At 35.8% G+C, this 23998-nt stretch overlaps 1 protein-coding gene across 1 annotated transcript in view; it reads right to left on the reverse strand.

Moving 5' to 3' along the window:
- PTPRQ (protein tyrosine phosphatase receptor type Q) overlaps positions 1–23998 on the reverse strand; it is a 201427-nt gene that overhangs the window by 78363 nt on the left and 99066 nt on the right. Inside the window, exon 26 of the mRNA XM_044914755.1 lies at positions 16549–16872. Within this exon, the coding sequence (XP_044770690.1) occupies positions 16549–16872 (324 nt within the window). The remainder of the gene's footprint in view (positions 1–16548; positions 16873–23998) is intronic.

Below are 23998 nucleotides of genomic sequence, written 5' to 3' on the forward strand. Positions count from 1 at the left end.
GGAATTATTTTTCTAAGGATTTAGGAAGAAAACTCCAGTAGTTATAGAATAGATAAGTGCTCTGAAGCATTGAGTCCAGGGAGGCTATTTCCAAAACGCCAGATAAGATATGATGAGATCCTAAATTAGATTAGTGACATTAGGATTGGATAGGAGGGGATGAATCCTAGAGTCATTTAGAAAATTTAATTAAAAAAAAAACTTGAGGCTGATTATATGTGGGTAAAAACTGACATAGAGGATGTAGCAAAAGCTAATTCATGTGTTAACACCAGAAGAATGTTAATAGAATTCATACCAACAGCATATTTAGGAGCAGATACTGATTTTAGTACGGTTAAGACTTTGGAAGGAGATAATAATTTTGGATTTGTACTCATTGAGTCTGAGACACTCACAAGAATTGAGAATGCCTACCTGATAATTTGAAAGATAAACCTAGAACTAGGAAGACAGGGCCAGGATGGGAAAGAATTTTTTAAAAATTTCAGATGATTCTTTACAAATCGAGATAGCATAAATACAGCAAGCATATCTGGTTCAAGTGAGTCACATGATCTGAAGAGAGACAAAGGTTTATTTCAGTACCAGATAGTTATTTAAAATGTTAATAGCAGTGACAATTTTTAAACTATGAATGTGTTATTAGCACTTAGAGTACGTTTCCAAGAGAGATGTTATGGGTGGAATTTAGGTCCTCAACTCAGCCCATAAATATACATTTTAATAGTAGCATTAAAATATTTTAAAACAATATTCAGATGTAACAACAGAGGAATCTAGCAATTGTGTATAAGGAAGTTTCTGTGGGAAAATGCCTTCGAGATCTCAAACATATCTTTCCTATGCATACCTTTTCTAACCCTTGTGCAATATGCTGGACATTGACTCAGAGATCTAGTCAGTATGGCCCAGGAAGGCATTCAGGAAAGAGAGTGAAGAGGGGATACTTCAGGATTCAGAGGTTTGATGAGCTGAGAAGTGCTAATAATGATGACAGAATTGGGTACATGATTTCTCTGGTAACTAATGTGGAGAGATCATGGAATCCCAGCACTTAAACACACCTGCATATCCTAACATCTTCAGTCTTTATTACTTCTAATTTTATGATCCTAGATTTATGAAAAGTGTCTCAAATTGTAGCACAATTCATTTAGATAATTACTTATAATAAATGAGAGCTATGAGAGATCTCCTGACACCAGCATAATTAATTGCTTTTGGATGCCCTAGCAGAATAATGCACTTCATATTCAAGAGTGGCAACCCTCTTTCCTTCTCAAACTGGAGTTCCTTAGAAATGTTATGCCCACCTTACCAAGTTACAAAATAACAAATAGTATCTCTGAATCTCTATATGCAGAATGTTAAATGAGGAGTGGATAGGCTTCAGGACCAGGTACACCATTACTGATCATTACTGTACACTCTTCTCATGGAGAAACCTGCTTTGAAAAATATAAGATGGTTTGTAGCTTTTAATGGCCTATCTTCTGCTGCCTTTGACTCTATAAACGGGGATGGGCTAGAAGTACAAATTTATTAAGACATCTACTAATTAATTAATAATTAATGTTTTTATTATTTAACATTAATTAATCTTTTTTGCAAAACCTGCCTTCTAGCTCTGTAAGAGCCATTGTGGAATGGAACAATTTTCTGACAGGCCACAAATTTAAAGTATACCACTTTAAGAAAATATTTTAGGCTCCCCTTCTCTTTAGCTATACCCAAATGTTCTGTTGGCTTTTAGATGAAATTTATATGTTTATCCAACCAGCAAATATTGATTGAGCACCTTCTGTGTGCCAGACACTGGGAAGACATAAAGATTATAGAAGTGATGGATGTAGTTGTAGACCTATCCATATAGAGTTTCTAGAATATAACTGCTCTTCTTCACTCAACTATTTATTGAACACCTACTACATGTGGGCATTTTTGAAGTGCTGCTGGTGGAGAAGAAAACCAAAGAGATAAAGATCATAGAACCTCTATTTTAGTGGAGGGAGATAAATAATATATATTATAAAAATTTAGGTAAGTTAATACTAATATGTAAGTAAATTACATACTATGTTAGGAAGTGATATGTACCATGACAAAAAATGAAGCAGGATAGTAAGAATAGGGATGCTGATGGGAATTTCTATTTTAAATACGGCGGTCAGGGCATGTCTCTATAAGCAGGTGACATTAAAACAAAGATTTGAAGGAGGTAAAGGAGCATGTGAATGTTTGAAGGAAGAGTGTCACAGATGGCTATGCAAAGGCCCTGAGGCAGGATTTTGCCTGGTCTATTCTAGGAATAACAAGGATTCCAGTGAGGCTGAAGTCAGGTAACAATGAGAGTAAGGGAGGAAATGGGAGCCAGTTTGTGTAGGGCCTTTAAAGCCAGTGTTAGGGGCTTTGTAAGAAGTGCTGTCATGGATAAAAAGACAATGCCATAGTATATTTTCATGGACTAAAGTGGCCTCTATAGATTTTGACACTTGATATCTAACTCATACCAGAAAGATGGGTCAAACTTAATGAGATCCAAAGAGGAAATATTATCTCCAGAATCTAATTCATCTACCTCTATAAAGTATACCAACTCAATGGCTATTGGGACTAACTTTTAAACCAAACTCACTCTAGCAGGCAGGCAAGATGGTACATTATTGACAGACATCACAGACAGTTTACTGATAATTTTCTGTGACTAAGAAAGTTGATGAGATTTTTCTGTGACTATGTTGATGGTAGCCTGTCTTTGGAAATATTTCCAAGGAAATATGTCTACATCTCCTCTGCTCTATAGTTTGGATCTTTTGGGTCTCAAGTGAGGGCAGATCCAAAACCATTTCCCAAGGTAAACCTTGCCTAGTCTTGCAAGTATGTCTGTGTCTACATAGCTCAGAAAGCAGTATGAAGCCTTACTTCAACTCTTGTCTTTCATAGGAAAATGTCAACCCTGCAATCATTCCTTAAATACTAGTAGTCAAGCCCTCATCAGAGAGCGTCTGCTACCCCAAGCAGAGCTGAGAGAAAAATGACATTTAAAGATCATTCATGGCACACCCTAACCAACTGGACTACGCAATATTTTCAGTTCTATACACTAATAAATCATTATAAGAAAAAGGCAAGGTATTTAGCCCCTCACTGAGCTGTGCTTTAATGCCATTTCTTGAACTTTTCCCAAGGACTTTTTCTTTTTTTCTTTTTTAAGAAACACTCTAAACAACATCTGCATTTTCAGTAAATTTGATGAAATTGCCTGTTTTTTTTATACAAGTGTTTCCTGTGTTGAATCCTTTGTGAAAAATTTCTTAGAATGTAGTATATCAGTCTGTATTCTTGAAGGATTAGAATATGACATAAAAACTCCTAAATCTGAATTAAAAAAATAAACTAAACTGATATAGGAATATATTATATGCATATAACTGATTCTTATTTTATCTGTATAAAGCAATTAAAGATAATCACTTAATTCATAGATAATTTAAGAGAAATATATAGAATACCAAAATGTTCATCTGTTATAAAACAATATCTAATTATTTTAATATTGCCCAAATATTATAGAATACTTTTAAGCATAAGATATTTTCAAAATTTTTTTAGATAATATTCTTTTGGAAATTCTCAAAATTCCAAAAATATATAATAAAATATATGAGTATTTTTTCTCTTTTATTCCAATGTGTAGTAAACTATTACTAGAGTCATATAAGGGAGAATGCAAAATCACAATTATAAATGTCAACCAGCAAAACCAAGGAACCTTAAAACAGTAAAGGTGTGGGGAGATGAAAATATGCCAGTTTAAAAGCTTAGTAACATATAAGCATCTTTGGAAGACTTTGTTTGTCTCCCCGTAAACTGTCACATTCTGATTTAGGATTGTTTGTGAAATGAATCTGGTCAGTAATGGGCCAAGATATCACTATACCCTTTCTCTTATAAATCACAGCAATTTACTCAGTAGGAATGATCTATCTTTATTCTCTCATTCCCCATAATCCAATCACTTCCTCTCATAAGCACTTTTCCCCTGGTTTTCACAATAATGCATTTTCTGTAACTAACAACCATCATTTCCTGATTATCATGCTTCTATCCTTGCACAGGAATGTGGGTCTTATGTGGGTCAGGGTCATCTTTCCCATCCATCTGTGTCCCCATGCTAAGTGTGTTAGCTGAAAGGTGAGTCTGGATAGACCATCATTTTGCCTCATACATATAAGAGTTTTAATGCCCCCAAGTCTATGCCAGTTTGATTAAGAACCATATATTTTGGTGTGTCTAATACTATACTTTCAAAATAAGCACATTCAAAGACTTATTAGTAATTTTGCCTTCTGCAGATCTCTGCAAACTTAATGATAAAAAATGTAAAAAATATTATATAGTTTTTTAGTGCACCATGCTATTGTGACTTTCCTAAAAGAATAAACATAACTAAATAAATGATTTGACAACAACTCACAAGACAGAAAATCTTGAGCTCTGCACACATGTGATTTAAATTGTCTGTATATCTATTTGGATTTAAGTTGAGCTTAAAGCTTATTTCAAGGGTCTACCCTTCAGGGTATTTTGGTTTCAGGATTTGGTAGAGTAGACTACCACATTCCTAGCTACTATCATCACTACATGAGGACTCCATTCTTTCTTAGCTTATACAAGTATTAGCCCCTAGGACTGTGAGTTGGCTTTGATTCAGCACACCTGGAAGAATTAGCTTTAAGTTTTACTTGTCTCTCAGGACTAGAGGAAATCTAATTGGCTGGGTGGTTTGAGTGGATTCCTTGCATTTTAAATAATTCAGCTCATCAAGGGACCTGAAGTTCAGCAATTAGACTGAATATATGTATGCAGGCCAAGAGCATCCTAGAACATATCCTACTGGTTACAACACTACATTAATCAGCTATCCTTCCCTGGTGTTGAATGTTTCCCTAAAGCCCAGTGATCTCACTGCCTAATATGGGACAATATGGTTGGTGTATAAAATATTTCCTACCATTCTACAGGACCTTAATTTTGTTTTATAGTTACATTTTCCAACAGCAAGATGGCATCACAAAGGCAAATATTTTAAGCCTAAGAATCTAATTAGACTGCTTGATGAGTACTGAGAATGATTCATGGATGCTCATAGTATTAGACCTCACTGAATGTCCATTTTCTGTGATGTGTAATGAGTAATTTTCTGAGTCATTTCATTCTGGCTTAAGTTGAAAAAAATACAAAATACAAAAAACTCTCACTTCCAACACTAGTAATGCCAGGTAAGAATAAAAATATTCTAATATTAGTACTATTGCTTTTAGGATCAGATAATACATCTTTTTCTAGAATAACATCACGTTTATAAGATAACTTTCTACAACAGTGGTTCTCAAAACGTGGTCTCCACACAAGCAGCATCAATATTACCTGGGAAATTGTCAGAAAAGCAAATTCTAAAGTCACATCCCAGACTTAACTGAATCAGAAGCCTGGGCAGGGATTAAATTACTGCTTCTGTGAGGGCTAGGGAAGCAGTGGAGGAGGGTTTGGGAGCTGGCGGTGATAAACATGGGAATGTGCATCCAGCCAATACACACTCCACACACTGGTCTCCTCCTACCTTCCATTTATTTTAATTCTGGATAAATTATGGCGAGTTTTCTCCCTACTGTCACTCCCTCCCATTCCCAAAGTTTCCACAGTAATAATAGGCCACTGTATTCCATAAGAACATAGAAGCTCTGCAAAGGAACCACCTGGAATAATACAGACGAGGCATCACCACAATGGAGTATTGGGACCAAGATAAATGTCCCTATTTCATCCTTCCATTCACTGTATGTAGGTAAGATAACTATCAGGTGTATCAGCAAAGAGAAAAGAAACTGAAAGTGTAGTCTGAAGAAAAGTCCCATCCAATCTGTTTGCGAATGGAGATTGTTGGATTATATACTAGAAGCTTGTCTAATATCTTCAGGTCTGTTTTAGTCCTAGTTGTCGAAGTTAATAATATCACATAATAATAATCCTTAAAATTTCTTTTAACTGTTTGGTTCTTAGTGCTTTTGCTGAAAAAGACATTGCATTTATGCATGCAAATGGGATTTCAAAATATTTTTTATATTCTGGAAAACTTGCTTAAGGTTTGGCAAAAGCTTTTTTTGGACACTAAATATTGAATTGGATGCTTTAGCAAATAGTTTAATTTTAAATGTTTACTAGTATTTCCTTTAAATTACTATTTAACCTGGATAGCTTCTCTTTGTAATCCTACATAGCACCTCTCTGCTTCTTTTTTTTTTAAGATTTTATTTATTTGAGAGAGTGAGAGTGAGCAAGAGAGAGAGAGAGAAGGGGCAGAGGGAGGGGCAAAGGGAGAGGGAGAAGCAGACTCCCCACTGAACAGGGGGCATGATGAGGGACTTGATCCTAGGATCCTGGGATCATGACCTGAGCCAAAGGCAGATGCTTAACTGACTGAGCCACCCAGGTGCCCCTCTCTGCTTCTTTTTTGTGGTACTTTCATATCACCAGGAGGCTTTGCTGAAGTCCTATTCAAGATGTAAGAGCACAGACTCTACCCTAGAAATAAATGAAGTTCATGAGTGAATCAATGTGTGTAAAGTTCTTAGAATAGAACCAGCACATAACAACTTGATAAGTTTAGCTATTGTTGCCATTATTCTTTTTTTTTTTTTTTTTTGACAGAGAGAGACAGAGAGAGAGGGAACACAAGCAGGGGGGAGTGGGAGAGGCAGAAGCAGGCTTCCTGCGTAGCAGGGAGCCTGATGCGGGGCTCGATCCCAGGACCCTGGGACCATGACCTAAGCCGAAGGCAGACGCTTAACCATCTGAGCCACCCAGGTGCCCCTAAAATATTTATTTTTAACAATTTTATTTCTTTGACAGAGAGAGACACAGTGAGAGGGAACACAAGCAGGGGGAGTGGGAGAGGGAGAAACAGAATCCTCGCTGAGCAGGGAGCCCGATGCAGGGCTCGATCCCAGGATGCTGGGATCATGACCCGAGCTGAAGGCAGATGCTTAACAACTGAGCCACGCAGGCGCCCCTAAAATATTTTTATTTAAACTCTGAAAACTTGTTTAATAATCTGGCAAAACCTCTTCTGAGTTAAATATATAGTTGAATGCTCTATTAAATTCTTTAATTTTATATGCTTACTATTTTGTCATTTAAATTATGATTTCACCCAAATATCTTCTCTTTGTAATCATATTTAGCAGCCCAAATTTAGACATTGTTCTCTTTTGTTTTCTTCATGGACTATCAATCTACTATGATACCACCTTGCTATACAAATACATTAAGTTTATTATCTCAGTTAATCATTTAGATACTGTTAATGCTTCTGAAATAGGCATGTATTTTCCTTTACTGTTTGACATGCATATTTCTTTCCTAAGTGCAGTAATCATACTTACTATGCTAATGAAAAGGAAAAATAAAAACAATATGAGCAATATAAAATAGACTGGTTTTGTGAAATAAAAGAAGCTGAACATGTTAAACATAGTAACTGGGAGAATTTTAATTTTGGCTATAACCATGTAAGTATTTGAAAGACAAATTATATACAAAAAATGAAGAAAAGAATTAGTATGAACTATTTTGCAATGGAGAATTTTGGAATTGAAATACTTTCACATGAAGTCAAATGCCTTCCTCAAGTCCAAATGCCATAATCATTTAGTCTTAGATACTGAGTAGGCATGGAGGGTGGAAACATACATAACACATGATCACCTAGTTATCTCTGCTTTTTTTTTTTTTTAAGATTTATCTATTTATTTGAGTGAGAGGAGAGAGAGAGAGAGTACATGAGTGGGAGGGGCAAAGGGAGAGAGAGAGAGAATCTCAAGCAGAGTCTGTGCAGAGCATGGAGCCCAATACGGGGCTTGATCTCAAGACCCTGAGATCATACCTGAGCCAAAACCAAGAGTCTGACGCTCAACTGAGGGCACCACCCAGGCACCCCTAGTCATCGCTGGTTTTAAGGAGCTTAGAGTTCTACAAAAGAGAGAGAAAAACAATTATGAAGCAAAATGTTCAGTATCTGAGAAACAATTTTCGAGCTGTGGGAGTGGAAAGAGGAATTCATGGAAGGGTTTGCAAAAGAGATGTTTGGTGAGAAATATAAAGAAAAGGAAACTGTTCTCAAAAAAAAAAAAGACACAAAGGACAGTAAGAAAGAACAGCAAAGATTCTGGAGCACAAAAGAGAAAGAGCAAGGGGAATATAAGCAAAATCACAGATGACCTACCTCATAGAGCATACTAAAAAGTATGATTTTTATAAAACAGGAAAATAGAAAACTTAAAGATTTTAAGCAGGGGAAAAACATTGTCAGATAGGTGTATTCAAAACCTGGGTTCGGGTAGAGAAAATGGGACAAGAAAGATCATTTGGATACCTTTGTAATAATAATCTAGGAAATTAATTTTAAGAGTCTGGATTTAGAGATGTTAACAGAGGAAAATAAATTCAAGAAGTACTTAGAAGGTAAATTCAATAGGACTCAGGTATGGACCTGGGGGTGGGGGATGGGAGACAGCTAGAAATAATTAACGATTCCTAGGTGGCTGGCATGAGCAATTAAATGAACAATGGTACAATGCACTGAAACAGGGAACACAAAGGCAGGCAAGGTTTGCAGTGGGGCAGGGGCAGTGGTATATGGGGTCTGACATGTCTGTGGAAACCTAAGCAGTCATAGCAGTTACTTCAACCTACAGGCCTAGTAAAGAGATGTCCTCTTGAACCACACACTTGGGAGATTCAGGCAACTGAGAAGGCTTTCAATAGCATCTAACTCATTTCACAGAAGTACAACCATCATGTCTAGAATAAATTATAATCATTTCTTCTAGTGGCAGCAGGTTAGAGCCATTCTAAAAATGCATTGCCACTAAATGGGCTTCTTTATGTCTTGGATTATATTTTCCTATTTATTTATGGCTAACATCTCTTCTTATCTTTATATAATTGCTTCTTTATAGAAGGGATAATATCTACCTTTGTTATGATAGCACTTATCACGTTATAAGTGCATTACACCATTTAGAATAAATTAAGGAAAATAATTGAATATATAGTAGCTCAGTGACCATTTCTTATTTTTAAAAATTGTTAAGGCATATTTTTCCCTCTATTTAGTTTTTCTTCTTTTTAGATCATAAAGTTGCATTCCTTGGAAGCCTCTTTGATGAGGCATGTTTTGTTGAAATTTTTTTTAACCTAACAGATGTTTGGGTAGTTAAAATTCCTCATGAGTATGGTATCCTGTGGTTTTCACAACCTAAGTGTTACCCCAGGAATTTTCCTTTCTTGCTGTCTTCCAGTCCTGGTGGTCTATAGGAGATGCACATTATGAGAGTCTCATTTCATTCCATACTAATTTCACACCCACACTCTTTTAAAGTTGTACATTTCCTCAGCATTATAAGTACTTATTGTGCACCATGGAGATATTTAATAGTTTTCCATTCTACATTCCTCCCCCACACACAACTCAAATGGCTTTTGAGTATAAGGATAATCAGAAAAAAAGAGATGAGTAAAATAATCTGCAAGACTTTAATGTCTCAAGTTAAATATTTCTGCCATTTGTAATTTTTGTGATTATGTTTGTATTTATACCCACTCAGCATGAAGTAGAGAGTTACGGCTATTATACAGATGACTTAAGGAGAAAAGCAATTTGGCTTCAATTATCTAGATCAGAGTATGTGGGAGAAAGAAATGTTAGCTTGAGTTGGCTGAATATTGTTTCCTTTCTTCACTCCAGTTTACAGCGATGGATTCAAACGTAGAAAGTAACCCAATTTAATTCTTTGTTTGCATTCTAACTTTGCTTCTTGGATCTTCAATTTGAATACTCTTCTTTATGGGCGCAAAGAGAGATAATACAATATGTTTTCTTATTCTACAGGCCATTTCAGAACATTTTTATAATATTTATTATTCAGACTGGGTGGTCTTTCAGAGTTATTCAGTTTTTGAATTTTGAATTCAAAATTTTGAAAAAGTTGATATCAAACTAACCATCAGTTTCCAGGTCATTTCAAGAAGTTCCAGGCTTTTTGATATGAGGGCCTATTACTAAGTGCTTATGTGCAACTCGATGCCATTAGAAATGCACACATATGAAATAGTGATTTATACTAATTTATACTGTTGTTTAGTCTTTCCTATCATTGAGAGAAATTGTTCATTTTCATTTTATCTTCTTATATCAGATTATGAAACAACATAACACTCTTTTGAATAATGACTGATATTACAAAACATAAATTTTCTTCACTCAGATTACTTTGTTTGTAAAATGTCTTTAATACTTTTCATCTTTAATATTCAGAATAAACACCTAATCATTATTTATTTTTTATCTTAAAAGCATTACCGCTTATCAAGATTTTTGTTGCTGGACTATTTTAATTTATTTTATTCCTTTTTTAAAAAGATTTTATTTATTTATTGGAGAGAGAAAGAGAGCACACAGGCAGGGGCAGAGAGAGAGGGAGAAGCAGACTCCTTGCTGAACAGGGAGCCCAACATGGGGCTCAATCCCAGGACCCCAGGATCATGACCTGAGCTGAAGGCAGATGCTTAACCAACTGAGCCACCTAATTTATTTTATTCTTGTATCATATATTAGTTCACTATTTTTATTATCTGGCAATAATATGTGTAGTGTCTTTTTTTTCTTTCATATCAAATGCAATCTCAGATGATCTCTCCTGGGCTTAATATAATAAATAAAACTTTTCTCTCACTGTATAATTATGAAATTCAGATATATATGTGTGTGTGTGTATATATGTGTGTATGAATATATGTATATATACACACACAATTCAGAAAAATGTCTTCTCCATTCCTGAGAAAAGAGGTAACCAACTCATTCTAATAACTTATGCAATTTATTATTCCCATACATACAAATACTCAGATGAAAAGAGAGTAAGTTTGCAAATGCCAAGAAAAATCATATGTCTGTTGTCACAAATTCTTTTTTTTTAAATTTTTTTATTTATTTGACAGAGAGAGAGAGACAGCGAGAGAGGGAACACAAGCAGGGGGAGAGGGAGAGGGAGAAGCTGGCTTCCCGTGGAGCAGGGAGCCCGATGTGGGGCTGGATCCCAGGACCCTGGGATCATGACCTGAGCTGAAGGCAGACGCTTAACAACTGAGCCACCCAGGCGCCCCTGTTGTCACAAATTCTGAAATATATAAACTTTTTTACTTTTCTCTCTAAATCACAGTGGTAGAAAGGCACTTTCCATGTATCCTCTGGAACTAAAATAAGAAGAATTTTTTTTATTCTACTGATAAACAACAAAGTAGAAAATCAGCTCTCAAGCAGAAAGAAAAAGAGAAAGGGAAAAGGATTAGTATAGACAACCTACTTAAATATTGATAAATATCTTCATACTCAAGTATTCTCTGATGGTGAATTCAAATTGTGGCAATGAGATACTTGATCCAGGGAGAAGAAAAGTACCAGATAAAAGACAAACTAGTGCTCTGTAGAGAGGCACCTGGAAGCTGGGATGAAGAGAAGCCAAGATTACTTTCTCCATTGCACCAAGAACTAACCAACCAGCTAACCACCAATGACAAAGGGAGACATCCTGGTAAAACTAGGAAAATAATGCTTTAAAAAAAAAAAAAGCTCACACTGATTGCAGAAAGTTTGCAATAATCTACCATTATTCCTTTAGGCCAAAATGAGCAAAATGGAGTAGTAGGAAATTGAAAATGATCTAATTCCAGTGAGTTGATCACAGATCTTAAAAAGGGGGTAAGGAGGAGGGGAGACCAGGTGGAAGCAATGACACTCAAAAGGAAAAATTCCTAAATTTTCAAATTAAGACTGTGAGATTCTTTGAAAACTCAGCTTTGCAGTTCATTTAGCAGATTCTGAATTAATCATGCTAATTGTCATTTTATGCTAACTGAACATTTATCATTATGTCTAGAGTGCTTGAAAAGATGATGCATTCAGAAAATCCACTTGCTGGCTCACTGTAGGAGGTAAAAGCAGGTATTATCTAAGTGACATGATGGTGAAGAGTAGGATGGGAATCCTCAGTGTCAGGATGGGAATCCTCAATGTCTGAATCCTCAGACCTTCAGTGCAGGCAGAAGGTCTAGTTAACTAAAGTCTCCAAAGTAGCTGTCCACAGGCCAGATCTGGGCTACTGGTGTGCTTAGTTTAAACTACTAAATGATTTTAAATTAAAAAAAAAATCCAAATCAGGGAAATCCAAATCAAACCTCAATGAGATACCACCTCACACCAGTCAGAATGGCTAAAATTAACAAGTCAGAAAATGACAGATGTTGGCGGGGATGTGGAGAAAGGGGAACCCTCCTACACTGTTGGTGGGAATGCAAGCTGGTGCAGCCCCTCTGGAAAACAGTATGGAGGTTCCTCAAATAGTTGAAAATAGAGCTACCATATGATCCAGCAATTGCACTACTGGGTATTTACCCCAAAGATACAAAAGTAGGGATCCAAAAGGGTATGTGCACCCTGATGTTTATAGCAGCAATGTCCACAATAGCCAAACTATGGAAAGAGCCAAGATGTCCATCGACAGATGAATGGATAAAGAAGATGTGGTATATATATACAATGGAATATTATGTACCCATTAAAAGGAATGAGATCTTGCCATTTGCAATGACGTGGAAGGAACTGGAGGGTATTATGCTGAGCGAAATAAGTCAAACAGAGAAAGACATGAATATGACCTCACTGACATGAGGAATTCTTAATCTCAGGAAACAAACTGAGGGTTGCTGGAGTGGGGGGTGGGGTGGGAGGGATGGGGTGACTGGGTGATAGACACTGGGAAGGGTATGTGTTCTGGTAAGCGCTGTGAATTGTGCAAGACTGTTGAATCTCAGATCTGTACCTCTGAAACAAATAATGCAATATATGTTAAGAAAAAAAAAAAAGAAGATAGTAGGAGGGAAGAATGAAGGGGGGAAATCGGAGGGGTAGACGAACCATGAGAGACGATGGGTTAGCCATGAGGGAGGATGGGTTAGCCTGGTGATGGGTACTGAGGAGGGCACGTTCTGCATGGAGCACTGGGTGTTATGCACAAACAATGAATCATGGAACACTACATCTAAAACTAATGATGTAATGTATGGGGATTAACATAACAATAAAAAAATTTTTAAAAAAAGAAGTAAAAAAAAAAAGGCCAAATTGTTATAAGCAAGAAACTGAGCATTTTCACATTAAAAAAAATCTAAATTTCCTGTTTCTCTGAAAACATCAGAAGTCCTAATGGCATGGCCTGTCTATAGGACAGTTATTAGCTTTTAAATAGCACATTCTCTGTTAATTTGTCACGGTTTCCACCACTCCCAATTGCCTTGCATCAGCCTACTTCATTCATTATAGTACCCCTTCAGTTAACTTCCAGTTGCCTCGGGACTTTAAAGTTTATTCATTCAGTCAATGTCCCATTTTTTAAAAAAGATTTAAAAAAAAAATTTTTTTTAAAGACCTTATTATCCATTTGAGAGAGAGAGGGAGAGAGCACAAGCAGGGGGAGCAGCAGAGGGAGAGGGAGAAGCAGACTCCCCACCGAGCAGGGAGCCCAATGTAGGGCTCTATCCCAGGACCCTGGGATCATAACCCAAGCCAAAGGCAGAGGCTCAACCGACTGAGCCACCCAGGTACCCCATTCAGTGTCCCATTTTTAAGCCAAATCTTCATTTGTGATTTTCCAGGTTGATGCAACTGAAATCCCTATTTTCCTACATTCTTATCTCTTAACATGTATTCTGTTTTCTAGTTAATTGGACTAGAATAGTTATTTCTTCTCAAAACCAACAGGTTCAAAATAACCATGCTTACTGACTAAACCAATCCAAATTTGATTTTTTTTTTTCTTTTCTGTGTTATGGCACCATCAACCTCAGTATCACCTGAACTTGAAAACAGTTCATTCTCTCCTACCCACTTGAGTTTATTCCATCAAGTTTAACTCACTTAGGAAATAGTAATAGAGTACCTACTCTTACCAGGCACCATTCTCTAGGCAATAAGAAATAGCAATGGTCAAGACAGATTCTAAAAACAAATAAAAATAAAAAGCTATTACATAATTATAAATGCTCATTAAGATAACATGATATTTTAGAAAAAGACTGCAAAGTTGTTTTAGATTGGGTGGTCAGGGAAATCCATTCTGAGCAGGAATCATTTAAGTAGAGGTATACATTATGAAAAGCTGCTCATGTGAGGCTGGGGTGAAAGAACATTCCAGTCAAAAGAACATTCCAGGGGGGTGCAAAGGCCCAAGTCATATAGGACTTTGTTGATAATGTTAAGAAATTTGAATTTGGGACACCTGGGTGGCTCAGTTGGTTAAGTGCCTGCCTTCGGCTCAGGTCATGATCCCAGGGTCTTGGAATCAAGCCCCACATAGGACTCCCTGCTCAGCGGGGAGCCTGCTTCTCCCTCTGCCTGCTTCTCCCCCTGCTTGTGCTCTCTCTCTCTCTCCCTGACAAATAATTAAATAAAATCTTAAAAAAAAAAGAAATTTGAATTTTATTCTAAAGCCATGGAAATCCATTGGATGGCTTTAAACAAGGAAGTGACATCATCTGATTTAGGTTTAAAAGATCAGCCTGGAAGCTCAGGAGGTCAGTTAGGTTAATGCAGTGATAATAGTAAGACGAGTCAGAGCTAGAAACAGATATTTGAGAATGATCACTGTATCAGTAGACCTTAAAGTCATAGGACAGGATAAAATCACTTCAAGGTAAGATCTCCTAGGGGTTGTGTGTTGATACAAAAAAGGGTCAAATATAGATATCTGGGCACTCCAACACTTAGATTTAAAAAAGGAATGAGCAAAGGAGACTGAGAAAGACCTACCAGGGTGATAGGAGAAAAAAAAGAAGGGCAGATATTACAGAAACCTAGAGTCAAAGTGCTACAAGGAGGAGTGGCTGGATAATTGTGTTGAAAGCTGAGTTGTTTGGATTCTATCTCAAATGTTGAATTGCATTAACAAATATTGATTGGAAATTTATTATACAAAAATTACACCAGGCATTCCTGGGAATACATTTAGTAACCTAAAAAATAAAGTCTCTAGATCAAAGTTTATCTATAAAGTCCTACAACAGCATCTATTTATCACTGAAAATCTCACTGTATCTCTCTTTGGTACTCTACTTACCGGTACCAAAAAATTTTAGGAAAATGTGATTTGGATTTGAAAGGAATCACCTAGTAACAGTCTTGATCAAGATAGAAGACTGGTAACATAAGGTCCCTATTTGGATGGTTTATGTGGGAGGGTATTGCGATTGGGTGACCTGGGCAACTTGAAATTTGCTCAGGATGGCTTGGGGTGGAAATGGCATTTCGGACAGTGCAGCTCTGGCTTTCACAGCACTTGACTTACAATTTATTTGTTTTTCATGGAAGCCATTATAATTCTATGTAGATACTGTTTAGGATAAATAATAGAAATTTATTTACTCACTCATGGTTAATAATGTTATCTAACCAAGTAGGGTAACAATTAGTTTTAAAATATAAAACTAAAGTTATAATAGCATTTTTACCATACTTTGAATAATTTCTATGGAAAAGCATTTGAAGAGCTCTTTCTTGAGTACAAAAGTTCTAAAAATGGGTAGATGGCAGAATAATTTTGAGAAATTATTTTGTGTTTCTTTTCTGTGTTTTTTCCTTCTCCACATCTCAAACTCAGAGTTGAACCCTTGGTATTTCTTTGCCTCAGAATTTTATATAGGTATAAAGCACAAGCTGAAAAGCTGCTTGCTGAGAGACCTATCTCAGCTGTTGTGGGTGTGTGTGTGTGTGTATCCCTAAAGTCACTGAAAAAGTTGTAAAGTCTGGCTTAAAAGCAGCAGAGCATCCAGATATGAAGGGAAAATGTAGGTATGGACAAAGGGTGCTCAATGGCAATGAGTATAACCTAATAATATACTACAAGAGAGGCCCAAAATGCTTTATTGCAAGAGAAGACTCTAGGACTTGGTGGAACTCTGAAAGTCTGAGAAAAGCCTTAACTAATAATGTCTGAAATTGAGTTTCCCATTGGGATTCAATTAAATTAAAAACAAATGTTATTACATGCATTAGTTTACACACTAATTCAGTAATTTTCATGTTCAGTGATTTTACACAAAATTGTATTAAGTAAAAATCATTAATTCAACAGCTATCAGTGTGTGTATATATATGTACTTATTTATTTATAAATATATATATATTTCCTTTGCATGGAAGCATCACAATTCCATGTAGATAGTATTCAGGATAAGTAACAAATTTATTTAGGTAATTATGATTAACGATGCTGTCTGAACTAGTAAGGTACTAGTTATTTTTAAGATATAAAACTAAAGTTGCAAGAGCAATCATTACCTATACTTTGAGTGATTTCTGTGGGAAAGCATTCAAAGAGCTTTTTATTGAATGCAAACGTATAAACACATATACAAGGTAATACTTACGACCAGCAAGGGTTTGTGTAGATATCCAGTTGGAAGCATTGCCATAGCCGGCATTGGTGCTGGCAGCCACCTGGAATCGGTACCATCTAAATTTCTTTAATCCATACACTGTCTCTTCAGTTAAGTCAGCTTCATAAAGGTATTGAATTTTTTGATATTCAACACATTCTTCAGAATCCCATTCTATGCATCTCTGAGCCCGCAGTTGAGTGGTGATCTTGTAGTTTTGGAAGTAGCCAAGAATAATGTCAGGTCTCATCCATGTTAATGTTGCACTAGTTGATTGAACATTAGAAAAAACAATATTTGTGGGAACACTGGGAACTAAAAGTTAAAGGAGAAAAATTGAAAACAATTAGAATTACCAAAAACTGTCAAACAGAAGGAAGAAATGGATTCAAAAATATGTCTTTATTATGCACCTAGTGGCAATCTCTTATTACAACTGCCTTTAGATTAGCATCACCACATTTAATGAGCAGAACCTTAAGGTGATGCTTCAGAGACCATTGATTCAAAAGGCAGAGGACAAAACAACTATGATTTGATTAATTCCCAATTTTGCTCCCAAACTGACTCATAAGAATCTCATATAAACTTACTTAGGCTTCATATATAAACACTAGTACAAAGAAAATTGTATGCTCATTTAATCTTATGTACTTCCCTGGGTATGGACTGAGTTTTAATATTCAGTTCCCAAGAAAGACATACTTACATTTAAATGTCTGGATAGACACAAATACATCTTATATATAGTAAATATTGATTATACAATAATTCTAAATAAACAGTGTTATTAGCAGAATTAATAATTTACATATTAGTTTATTTTTATTTTATCTTGCATATACTTAAATTTGACAAAACTGATAAATAAATTAATTAATTTGACAAAACACTTTCTAGAACATCATCCAGCACACTGATATTAATACACAGACAGGGCGCCTGGGTGGCTCAGATGGTTAAGCGTCTGCCTTCAGCTCAGGTCATGATACCAGCGTCCTGGGATCGAGTCCCGCATCGGGCTCCCTGCTCCTTGGGAGCCTGCTTCTCCCTCTGCCTCTCTCTCTCTCTCTGTCTCTCATGAATAAATAAATAAAATCTTAAAAAAAAAATACACAGACAAAGTTATCTGTATATCATCTACAATCACATGGTCCTACTTGGGGTCACCTATTAGATTTCATATTGACCACTGGTTTGCTATTTGTATACCACCTGTGAGGCTCTGAGCCTGGTGTGAAGGATTCAAGATATAAAAGGCTTATGTCTTATTTTCAAGAAACAGCCACTTATTGAACAAGTAATACAAGCATGTTATGGTTAGGAACATGAAAGAACAATGAACTAAGTGACATAAGTACTTTCTTCAACCATGCCTTTCCTGCATATGTGCAAAGGCTTTTGCTTAGAAGACTAAGATAGAATGGTAACAATGACTTGTATGAAAATGACATAATCAGTAAAAACTATATGACAATAGTCACACTTAAAAATAAGAAAATAAGCTGGAAAACTCATTCGTTCTTAAATATATCATATTAATTCAGGATTCAATAAATATCTAATGAGCACCTAATTTGTGCCAAGTGCTATCATAGGTGCTGGGTATACAATGAATAAACCAGACAGAAGTCCCTGCCTTGTGTAATTTACATTCGGGATATTTATATACAATAAAAGTATAAGTGAGTATTGTATATAGTATTTTGGATGATGATTAGTGTTTTGGGGAGAAATAAGGAAAGGAAGAAGGAGAGAAAGATGATCCAGGGATATTAAAATTTTTAACTGAGTAGGCCTCACTGATTAGAAGACATGAAGTTCCTGATGAAGGTGGGGGAACAAACCATGGGAATATTTGGAAAAAGAACATTCCTGGCAAGGGAAAATGCATGATTATAAGCCCTACGTTGGAACCATCCTTGGTATATTTGAAGAATAACCCGGAGGCCAGTGTGGCTAGTAGGAGTTGAGGTCTGAGAAGAAATAATGAAGGCTAGATCGTATACGACATTGTAGGACCTTCTTAGGACATTCATTTGAGCAGAGGAATGACAGGCTCTAACTTGTTTTCACACAATCACTCCAACTACTGTGCTGATTATGGACTGAAGGGATAGAAGGGTACAAACAGGGAGAGCAATTAGTAGGCTGTTTCAATGTCAACACAACAGATCATGATGGCCTGGTGGGGATCACAGCAGAAGAAATGAAAGGAAGCATTCAGATTCTGAACATATTTTAAAGGGGAGTTGACAGGATTTGCTGATGTGTGACATGTGGGGTATAAAGGAAGGAGAGAGTAGAGGAAAGCTCTAAAGCCTTTGGACTGAGCAAACAGAAGGTTGAAGTCATTATTAACCAAGATGATGTGGGAGGAGTAAGCTTTGGGGAGAGAGATTACGAATTTATTTTGAGCATGTTAACTTTAAATGCCTACCAGATACCCAGAAAGAGATGTCACATAGATGGATACATGAGTCTGGAGTTCTGTAGAAAGGTCTAGACTATTCAATAGGTCAGCTATACAATAACCTGGGGATATACTGTGTTAGAGGAACTTATAGTTTGTCAGGCAATGGAAAGCTATCAAGCTGTCAAAAGGAGATGTTCAGAAGTACATTTTATCAAGTCTAGTCTAGTAATTACACTACAGAAAAAGGGACAAATTTATATACCAGTGGATATGCTAAAAAAAAGAAAGAAGATGGTAGCAATAAGAAAGAAATATATTTTTAGATCTATTTTGGTGGTTGAATTCATGGAACTGGCAAATGAATCAGAAGATGATAGGATCAGAATTTGAAGGAAGTTTAGAGATGATCTTGGTCAACCTGTCTTTTTATGTCTGACCTTTATGTAGGCAGATGTCTCCCAAGATTCCTGGCCCCTGTACACTCACCTTCATCCAGTTTTTCAACCAAGCTCTGATAGGTGCTGATATGAAAAAGTTTTTTATCTATAATTAAGAAACCAAATCAATTAAGGAGTGCACTTGTGATGAGCACCAGGTGTTGTATAGAAGTGTTGAATCATTATTTGTACGCCTGAAACTAATATTATACTGTATGTTAACTAAAGACTTAAAAAAATAAAAAATAAATAAAATAGGGAGAGATTATGCAGTGGACCTGATTTTATAGCACAAGTCCTTTAAAAGCAGAGAGTTTTCTTTGGTTCATTACAAAAGAGGAAGGAACATATTCTAAGCAAGGGACAGATTTGATGTATAAAAATTCATTCATTATTGGCTTAGAAGTAGAAGGAGCCATAGGATAAAGAATCTATGGACATCTCTAGGAACTCAGAGAAGCCCTTGGCTATGAACCAGCCAGGAAATGGGTGTCTCAGACCTATAAATGTAAGAAACCAATTCTGCTTGTGAGCTTAGAAGAGGACTGAGCTCCACATGAGTATATAGCTTACTGACACCTTGAGTTGGCTTGTAAGCCTCTGGATAAGGAATCCATGCACAACATACCCAGACTTCTGACCTACAGAACTGTGCAATAATCAATGGGTGTAGTTTTAAATCACTAAGTTTGTGATAATTTGTGACATAACTATAGAAAACTAATGCAATTTTCCTCTATAAAATGGCCAATTTCTACTTTTCTGGACTCTGCTTAAATATATAGAGCAAAAGGAAACTCAAAATCTTGAGGGGATTCATTTTAAAATTTATTTTCAGATAACTCTCTTAGTTTGTACTTCATTATTTTGAACTGATAGCCACCCTCCTCTAAATCCTAATTCTACTCTGAAAACCCACCTCAAATAGGCCTAATCCTCTTTTCAACTCCACTTCATTCCAATATGTATTCCAAAGATCTAGAAAGGTTCTGATTCTACATTCATATCAATAAAAAAGATTGAGCAATTACTCCAAAATGTGTATGCCTATTCATATGTCATATACACAAACAAATATCAATCTACATATTAGATTGTGTCTCTGAAGGTCTGGAGTAATGCTTGCAACAAAATAGACATTTAATAAATATTTTTTTGAACAATGAGCAAATAAGTAAGAGGACATAACAGGAGATTTCACTTATTTATTTATTTTTAAAGATTTTATTTATTTGAGAGAGAGAGAGCAAGAGAGCGAGAGTGCATGCACAAGTGGGAGGAAGGGGCAGAGGGAGCATGATGTGGGGCTCCATCCCAGGACTCTGGGATCACGACCTGAGCCAAAGGCAGACGCTTAACTGACTGAGCCACCCGGCGCCCCGGAGATTTCATTTAGATAGATGGTCAGGAAAGGCTTTAATTTAAATCAGAGAACTGACAGATAAGATTAGCTTCCCAGGTGGAAAACATCAGGATGTGTTAAGATTCTGAGGGAAAGAGAGTCATGGCCTATTAGAAGCACTTAAAGAATATAGCTGGGTCCACAAGGAGATGGATAGGAAGATAGAAAGCTAGAGATGTAGTTCAGAATCAGATAACGTTCAGCCTTCTGGACTGGATTCAAGAGTTTTAGTCTTATCTTAAGTGTAGTGGGGATACTTGAGAAGTTTAATATAGACTTTTCATTTGCATTAAAGCCATAGACTCTGCTCTATCCCTATGGGAGTCAGGGAGTATGATCCAGACATTTCCCTCTTTTTGAGTCCACCACCAAACACCCCTTCCATGTTTCAATTTCCTTTACCTAGGGTTTACTAAGCAATTAGAAATGGGAAGAAAATGGGATGCATTAGTTATCCAAAGAACTGGAGAAGGCAGAAGAGACTATCTTTTTCCCAATTCAGCAGAAGGGATGACTAAATGCCCATTGTTGTTCTATGACCAATTTTTTTCCACCTCCAATGTTCAGACTGTAGGAATGAAGACTCTAATGGCAAAATTTGTAATGCATAAAAATTTTCAGCAGATTAATAGTGGTCCACAGACTCCTGTGTTTTCCAAATGAGTACTGCAGAGAAATAAAGGTCTAAAAGGAGAGTTCTTTCACTTGACAAAGAAACAAGAAGAATTATGTGTAACCCGACTAAAGGAAGAGTAACAACAATTGAGTTGCCTTCCATGTGACAGGCATAATGATGGAGCCTGCACAGATACACAGTGTCTGGCACATATGGGCACTCAATAACTGTTGTACTGCTTAGATACAATTGTTCAATGTATCTATATGTGTTGCCTATATGAATAATTTATGTTTGACTATATGAATAAATTATGGCTCATTGAAACAGTCCTTTGGTTTTCAGGTGGTACAAAATTTTGTCCACATTTTCCAATCAAATGTATTTAGAAAGATAAACCAAAAATAAATCTAATCTGAGGCCAAATATGTAACTCATAAACATTTTTTTTATAGCAAGGCTACCTCAGTGACACTCATAAAAGACCAGCATTTATATGCAGTATCTTCTCTCTTGATAAACTGTGTGTTGAACTAGACTATTTCAAAGCAACTGCCCTATTGAATTACAGATACAAAAAGGATTACACTCATTTTAGCATGGAGAATCAGATTTCCATTCCTTAAGAATGACTAAAAACCTCAATTTTTTTCTATCCACAGATGGTACTAATTTGAACACATCATTCCATGCTTCCTGGAGTAATCACACAGCTTGCTTAGATTTTCTAAACATGACTGAACTGTGATGAAGCGATCAACATTCACTGGCAAGGTATTCCGTAAATTACATTTTTATTCATAAATTATTCTTATCTGTGGAGTACTTTCATCATGGTTGAAATGAAAGTCTGTAGAACTATATAAGTGATATTTGTTGTAGGTTTAAATGCATATCAGTTTTTAGTGACTATTTAGTAGGTTCCACTTAGGAGATGAAAATGTGTATAAAGTGTAATTATTCTCTGAACTTCTGAATATCAGTTATTAGAAGTTGCCAACCTCCCATGATAAGATTCTTATGGTGGTTTGTACTGACTTCTCACTGAACTGATTAAGTATACTAACATGGAAGACCAAGTTTCTTTAATTCTTTATTTATGACTATATATTTTTATCTTCAACCACAGATGTACTTTCTTTTAAACAAAACAGATGCCTGAACAATTATATTTATAAAACTTAAGAAAGTACCAACACAATCTTTCCTAGTTTATCAAGAATATTTTTGTCTCTACTAGTTTTAAACAATCCTTTTAGAAACACAAAGTACTGATATATGATATGAGCATATACAAATAAAATTACAGTTTACCAACACTAACATAGTATGAATCAATATAAAAATAGAAATTCCTACAAAGTTGAGTGCAAAAAAATTTCAGCATAGCAGATATAAATTTTGCACTAACTTGAATTTAATCAGCAACATTTACTGATCATTCACATTGAACAGTGTGGGCAAGTTATTATAGTCTTAGGGAATAGCTGCTTTTCATAAATATATGTAAAGTAATTTAACTAATAGAAACCACCACAAATAGGTGATGCCCAAAGGAAAGTTTCAAGGAAAGAGAATATCTGGGGGCTATAATTTGAAGGAAGAATTAAGAATCAGTAGATATGTGGAAGAAAAGATGTTTAAGCACATTAGGTATGGGAGAGATGTAAGTAACTACAAATTGTCAAAGTCTGGAAAGTATACTAGACTAGAGAAAAGAAAGTTTAAGGAAGTAATAATAAAAAAAGAGGGGGCCATTAAGTGTCGTGTTATTGAAAGGCATTGAAAGTTTGAGAGGTGAGTTTAGGTAGTCTCTATTAGGCAATAGAAAACAATCAACAGAAATTAACTGGTAAAGTATAAACTTAAAGCCTGAGCCTCCATGTAGCTAGTTATTAGGAAAAGTATAATTTGATAGAAACTGGTTAGATGTTATATATATACATATGCAGTGCAATGCAGGTTACAATAACAAAGAATAATTGGGAATAGATTTTTTTAAAAAGGCAAAGAACATCAGCAGAATGTGCTTATTTATTGGGCAGAAAGGAAATAGGAGTAAAACATGGAATGAACCCAGGAATTGGGTCAACAGATTAAATGTACATCGTACACTTCCTAAAGGTAGGCTATGACTTGGCTCTATGTTATAGAAAACAATACAAAGGAAAAACTCAAGATTTTAAATCTCTGTGATTATAAATAAAGACAAATTAAATGAACAAGAAAATACCATAATCTCTGGTACTGAGATGAAAGATATATTTCTCTCTCCTCTCAAAAAAAATCAAATAAACAGGTTGCCATGTAATTTAATGAACAATATCTTCAACAACATCCTTACATAGTAAATGCTAAGTATCTTTAACTTGGCTCTTTCTTACAATGTCTCTCAATGTGAGTGAGCAGATTATCAAACATGTTTTAGTAAAACTATTTCTTCAGAGGTTCTAATTATTCTTCTCTCTAGCAATCTAGTTTAACCCAGAAATAGATTTTGGAGTAGCTGGGCTAGAATTTATCAAAATATGCTACATAAACATGATTTTAGGTGGTACTATGAAACTGGG

Source organism: Neomonachus schauinslandi, chromosome 5, assembly GCF_002201575.2.
Source record: "Neomonachus schauinslandi chromosome 5, ASM220157v2, whole genome shotgun sequence".
In the NCBI taxonomy this organism is placed as follows: Eukaryota; Metazoa; Chordata; class Mammalia; order Carnivora; family Phocidae; genus Neomonachus; species Neomonachus schauinslandi.